At 40.2% G+C, this 6,888-nt stretch overlaps 1 protein-coding gene across 1 annotated transcript; it reads right to left on the bottom strand.

Annotated features, from left to right (window-relative positions):
• Window positions 1-5,825: 5,825 nt before the first annotated feature.
• LOC311082006 (protein ripply2-like) lies at window positions 5,826-6,573 on the bottom strand. The gene is made up of 3 exons (XM_084112753.1): window positions 6,407-6,573; window positions 6,254-6,318; window positions 5,826-6,170 (listed from the first exon to the last, which is right to left on the bottom strand). The coding sequence occupies exons 1-3, from the start codon at window positions 6,506-6,508 to the stop codon at window positions 6,005-6,007; spliced, it is 333 nt and encodes a 110-aa protein (XP_083968879.1). The 5' UTR covers window positions 6,509-6,573; the 3' UTR covers window positions 5,826-6,004.
• Window positions 6,574-6,888: the final 315 nt, after the last annotated feature.

Genomic DNA, 6,888 nt, shown 5'->3' with positions numbered 1-6,888 from the left:
ACGGTGGAGGGCAGAAAGCCTCTAGAATGACCGGATGTACAGCCGAAAATGGTACCTTAGGCAGGTAATCAGGATGAGGATGCAAAATCACTTTCACCATTCCTGGGGCAAAGTCTAAGTCAAAGTCTGACAGAGCCTGCATGTCCCCAATTCTCTTTAGAGAGGTTATAGCCATGAGAAAAAACATCTTTAGGGTCAGAAGTTTGTCAGACGCTGACTCTAGAGGTTCAAAGGGGGTCTCAACCAGACCCTCGAGGACTAAAGCTAAGTCCCATGAAGGGATCTTGGTTCTTACGGGAGGTCTCAGTCGTCTGGCCCCACGAATGAAGCGAGTGAGCAGAGGATGCCTCCCGAGTGATACCCCGTCAACCAAGGCGTGGCAAGCCGAAAGAGCGACCACATAAACCTTGAGAGTGGAATGCAGGAATTCCAGAACTGAAGCAATCTGGCAGTTGACCAGATCTGCATTATTTAAGACACACCATCTTTCAAAGACAACCCATTTTTTGGCATAACTCTTTCTAGTGGAGGGGGCCCTAGCACTTAGAATGGTCTCAACAACGGCAGGCGAAAGCCCAGTGTCCCTCAGTTGGTACCCATCAGGGGCCAAACATGAAGGTTCCACAGGTCGGGCCTGGGATGGAATATCGTGCCCTCCGCCTGGGACAGAAGGTCCCTCCTCTCCGGAATCGCCCACGGCGAGCCGTCGAGGAGAGATATTATCTCCGAGAACCATACTCTGTTCGGCCAACGCGGCGCTATCAGTAAGAGGCAAGACCCTTGTTGGCGAACTCTGGCTAGAACTCCCATGAGCAGAGAAACTGGAGGAAACGCATACAGGCGCATCTTGGGCCATGTATGCGCCATCGCATCCAGACCCAGTGGGGCTGGGTGACTCAGAGAGAAGTAGAGGGGACATTGCGCTGTCTGTTGGGAGGTGAAGAGGTCCACCTCCGCTTTGTAAAATTTGGTCCAAATCTGTTTCACTACTTCCGGGTGGAGTTTCCATTCCCCCGTCGGTAGTGTCTGTCTGGACAGTAAATCTGCTCCCACATTCAGATGCCCTGGAATGTATACTGCCCTGAGTGACAGGAACTTTTCCTGGGCCCAGAGAAAAATCTGCCTTGCTATTCTGTTCAGATTGCGTGAGCGCAGACCCCCCTGGTGATTTATATAAGAGACTGCTGCTGTGTTGTCCACCCGCACTAGGACATGACAGCCCCTCAATTGATGGAGAAAATATTTCAGAGCCAGAAATACGGCCATCAACTCGAGGCAATTGATGTGCCAATCGAGCTGATGACCCTCCCATTCCCCTTGAGCTGGACAATAACAATAATATTGTTATTATTTAAAACGTAGTTATCCTGTGTCACAAAGAACAAAGTGTGTGTGTGTGTGTGTGTGTGTGAGTGTGTTCATGTAAAAATACAGATTTTTTTTAATGCTCTTTATTTAATGATAATTAGTTAAGCAAAAGGCAAACAGAAAGCTGTGTGTGTGTGTAATGTGCAGACATCCACACATTAATTCACTTTTCAACATTGGTTAGATAAAAATGAGAGAAGCAAAGCTTAAGAGTGACATCATCCAGAATCTCATTTCTGTCGGTCAGAAGACTTTCAACATCAGGAATAAAGCTTGTGTGAGTCAGAGCTTAACTGCAGTTTAGTTCACTATCTGGTTCAGCTTTCATTTTATTTGGCTGAAAATGAACAGGTTTACATTTCTTCTTGATTTTTTCACAGGCAAGAATAACATGTTGATTCATTTGTCTGACCTCCGTGACCTGCTCGTTATCAGTGTCGACGTGAACAGTGATGAATTCGAGAGGCTCGTTGCTGATGCAGAGGTTATCGTTCTCATATATCTTTCCCCCTGTTGAACACACAGCTAACACTTTATTATATTCTGCTTCGGGAAAGAAGGACTGATTCTTCCTTTTCCAGGTTTCCTTGTTTTTAATGCTGTCAATGAACGTCTGCCAATCACGGATTTCCAAACCCGACAAATATCATACCTCATATTCACATTCCCTCGTATGATTATATATCTGTACTTGTATTGTCTGTTGTCTTTTTTGTCTATTGTGTTTTTTTATATACATTTTTTTTTCTTTTTACTAATTTTTCTCTTTTCTTGTTTTCTTCAGAGTCGTCCCTCTGGAATCTTCTGTCACAAAGACCAAGTCCTCGTGTGTGTAAGCTATAAATCTAGTCCTGAATCTGATATATAAAACTTTTGAACAAGATTATGTTTGAATTTCCCAGTTCTCTCTTATTGCAGAAATGAATCAATAATAGAGATTTTCTTGGTAACACTTTACAATAAGGTTTCATTAGTGAACATGAACTGAGAATGAACAATACTTCTCCAGCATTTATTAATCTCAATGTTAAAGGGTTAGTTCACACAAAAATGATCATTATTACTGTCGTTCCACATTAATATCAGACCTTCATCTTAAGAACACAAATTAATATGTTTTAATGAAATGCGAGAGCTTTCTGTCCCTCCATCAGAAGCAATTCACACATTCAAGGTCCAGAACAATAAGAAAGACATCATTAAAGTTCTCAGTGTGACTCCAGTCGTTTAACTTTAATCTTATGAAGTGACGCGAGTGTTTGTGCGAGAAAAACATAATTTACAAAAAGCTCTCGGTTTCATTAAAAAGATCTTGATTTGTGTTCTGAAGAAGAACGAATGTCTCACAGGTTTGGTAATTAATGACAGAACTTTCATTTTAGGGTGAACTAATTAATTTACTTTTATTTCAGCATTTACTATTAAAATCAAAAGTTGTTAACATTAGTTAATGCACTGTGAACTAACACGAACAAACAATGAACGGATGTATTTTTAACTAGCGTTAAACGTACAATATGTAATTTGTTTAGCCGCTAGGGGTCGCTAACCTCTTACAATAACAAAGGCGTAGTTTGATGACGCAACATTTGCTAAGAATTATGGATCTTGTCGTCAACGTCAAGCCGACCGATCTAATAATGTTTATGGATGACTGAATACATCAATGCTTTTATCATGACTGTGATATGAGGCAGTTCGGGATTGCTAAGAGACAGCTATCAGCTCCACACGCGACGCGAGTCCCGCGGATATAAAAGGAATATGGGCATTTCATTCTATCGAACTACACGCAAGTGTAGAGTTACTACTCACAGGTCAGTTTATTAGACAAATTAAACTTGTGAGGTAACGCAGCGCTGTTTCACCTGGTCTAACATTACACTATCACACTAAATTGCATTTGAATGTGTTGAAATGTATGTGTTAGTTTGTCTGTATGAGACTAGCAGTAAACTAGATCAACATTAGAATAACATACAGATCATATTCTGACATTTTATCATTGTTGAACTATATAACATTGATTAGTTTTATGTAAATGTGCTCACCTGTTTAATAAAGTACATGTAGGAGCGGTCGAAGTCTCGGACGTGGAGCTCTCGGCATCTCGAAAACGCCGCGCTGATGTTGATTCTCGTTTTAGTTCTCCTTTTTTATCCAAAGTCTGCTTGCCATGGTCCATAATGTTTGAATGAAACAACAACAGCGTGCAGATAGACATTACGAACTACACAGTGCACGTCTGTCGTCTTGGTTACTATCAGAGGGCTCTGGTTACTATGGCAGTACGAGCAGAAACCAGGGACAACGCAGATATGACGCCATTGACGGCGACAAATCGGAAATAAAGAAACGGGACTCTTCGAATTAAATTACAAATTTCTCCTGGTTTGAAAGTTGTTGGAAACAGTCGGGATAATGTAAGTACACAACTAAAAAAAATATATAACATAGATATAGTGATTTTTGCTATTTTTAAAGCAAAAAAATTACATATTGTGCCTTTAACAAAGATGCATAGAATAGAACAAATACAGTAACAAATGCTCATGTTAGTTAATACATTAATGTTAACTAGTGAAAGCTTATGGTAAAGTGTTTCTTTGTATTGCAATTAAACAAGTAAAATGTACTTTTCTAGGATTTTATGGTTCGTGACAACAGTGAATCTGCAATCTGACATTTCTATTTTACAAAAATATCCCCAGATCCTGAAAATGCTGTTATTCGTGGTCGTCCTGACTCTCTCTCTCCAGCCGGCTCTGAGTCAGCGCTGTGATAAAGTGGTGGCTCGAGCTCGATATGACACCTTCCTTAAACACCACCTAAACAACAACATCCCCGAGGGTCTGGACATCAGTGAATGGCAGACGTTCATCGGCAAAGAGAAAACCTGGAAAAGGCCGGTTCAGTCCTTCTTTCCCGAAGCAGAATATAATAAAGTGTTAGCTGTGTGTTCAACAGGGGGAAAGATATATGAGAACGATAACCTCTGCATCAGCAACGAGCCTCTCGAATTCATCACTGTTAACGTCGACACTGCTAACAGGGTCACGAAGGTCGAACAAAAGAGTCAACATGTTATTCTTGCCTGTGGAAAAATCAAGAACAAATCTAAAATTTTAACCTGTCTACCTGTTCATTTTGAGGCAAATAGAAATGACGCTAAACCAGATGATACTCAGCCAGACTGCAGTGGTTAATCTCTGGAACACACAAGCTTTATTCCTGATGTTGAAAGTCTGACCGACAGAAATGAGATTCTGGATGATGTCACTCTTAAGCTTTGCTTCTCTCATTTTTATCTAACCAATGTTGAAAAGTGAATTAATGTGAGGATCTCTGCACATTACACACACACACAGCTTTCTGTTTGCCTTTTGCTTTATTAATTATCATTAAATAAAGAGCATTAAAAAAAATCTGCATTTTATATGTACACACAAACACACACACACACACACACACCAAAGTGAGCTCCATTATAGTTTATATTTCTGATCTGGTCAGTGTGTGTGTGTGTGTGTGTGTGTGTGTTAGGAGTCAGTGTGTGTGTGTGAGAGAGAGAGAGGAGTCAGAGTGTGTGTGTGTGTGTGTGTGTGTGTGTGTATGTGTGTGAGGAGTCATTGTGTGTGTGTGTGTGTGAGTGTGTGTGTGAGAGAGAGAGAGAGAGTGAGGAGTCAGTGTGGGAAAGCAGCAGTAAAACAGTGAAATGCTTCATGACACGTTCAGACTTTAACACGTCCATGTAACGCCTGTGAGAGTCGCGACCCAGAGTCTCGGATCAGAGATGAAACTCCTCAAACTCTTCAGGACGTCCCGTTCGGGAAACAGATCTCAGGGAAGAGCCTTTTTCCTCTCAGACGGGAACGAAGAAGAGGATGTGATTCTACTGTCCGTCAAACACACCAGATCTGCTCAACTGATGAACACACTCTCAGTAAAGGAAAAACTCATGAAAGTTGTGATCAAACGTTCTTCCAGTCATTAATATAACGTTCAGTCGAAGTGATCCGGTCCAGAAACATCGATCATGGAATGTTTCTTCTGGAATGTTTCAGTTGATGTTTGTTTTTAAATGTAACGTTTTTTAAATGTTTCTACATGTTTCAGAACGTTCAGATTCAAAAGTAACGTTCCATAATGTGTGAAGAATGATACAATGTTACTGTTTCCGTAACGTTCACAGAACCAAGAAGAAACATTTAAAAAACTTCAGAAATAATGTTTTCAGAGCATATATTTTGGACTTTTATACAGTAATTGCTCTTGTAAAGTCTATATCTCTCACAGCCTGATAGAAAACTATGAATGAACAGATCTTCATAAGATTTATATTTAATATTTACCACCTATATTAACTCTAAAGTTCACTTCAGTCACTTATTTCACGTGACGGATTCAAAGAACGATCAGAAACAAAATTTTGAATGTTTAAATATTTATTTCAAGGAAATAAGTTAAATGTAGAATAATTTATCATAAATAATAAAAAAATAAAATACATTCAACTTCCAACGGAAGCAATTTTATATACTGTACATATTCACAAGTATTTACATGCAACGACTATAAAGTGAATCAGAATTTGGAGTCCATATATAAATAAAGATGTGCACAGTGATGAAGGTCTTCAGTTGAGTTCCTTCTCATCCTCTTCATCATCACTATCATCTTCATCATCCTCAGTGTGTGAGTCCTCATATATGCAGATCGAGGCCTGAACTGGGTAATTCCTCAGGAGAATCTCAGCCTCCTGGTACAAGTAATCGAAACACTGGGATTTGGGCCAAAACAACCTTGAAAATCAAGTTAAAAGAGTGAGTTAAAATCTGTAGAAGCAGGAGATCATATCAACATCATAATCACATGATCTACTTACTTCACAGGGTGTGTGATCATGGAGACTTTACAGTGTTGCTCATCAGATGATGCTCTTTCATAAGGCTGTTGAATAAAGAGATTGTTTAGCATCTGATAATTTGCTCATACAATAATCAAGAGTTCAATATTATAGAATGATCTCATCTCGTACCTTATGAGTGGCAGTTTTGCGTCCTCTGCTGGTTTTATTGACCCAGGGTCTCCAGGGTCTCAGTTCAGCGTGTAATCCGCGAGTCAGGGTGATGTTCTCCATAATGTTGGTGGAAAGAGAAGCTGAAGAGTAAATCCGTTCAGAATGATGTTCAGACTGAAGTCTGGAGCCTTTATATACGCGCACGCGCGCTCGTGCCAAACGGCGGGTTCACGCCTCGCGTCTGACGCGCGCTCGTGAAGGTGTGATGATGTCACACTCCCGCCAAACACATGGCGAGCTGACACGTTCAATTTTGTATCTTGTGTTTGTTAAAATTTGCAATTAAAAAACTCTTTAATAACAGTGACGTTCAGTTAGTTGGACGTTTGCCTGACGTTTTTAAATGTTTCCATCCCTATTTGTTTCAGAAAGAACATTCAAAAGTAACATTTTTGGTTCCAAAATGATCATTTGGAATGTTCCCTTAACGTTTGTGTGTG

The sequence above is a fragment of the Abramis brama genome, assembly GCF_963993115.1.
Source record: "Abramis brama genome assembly, chromosome: 4".
Classification (NCBI taxonomy): Eukaryota; Metazoa; Chordata; class Actinopteri; order Cypriniformes; family Leuciscidae; genus Abramis; species Abramis brama.
The sequence above is the reverse complement of the archived record's forward strand: the minus strand, read 5'-3'. Positions and strand labels throughout refer to the sequence as shown.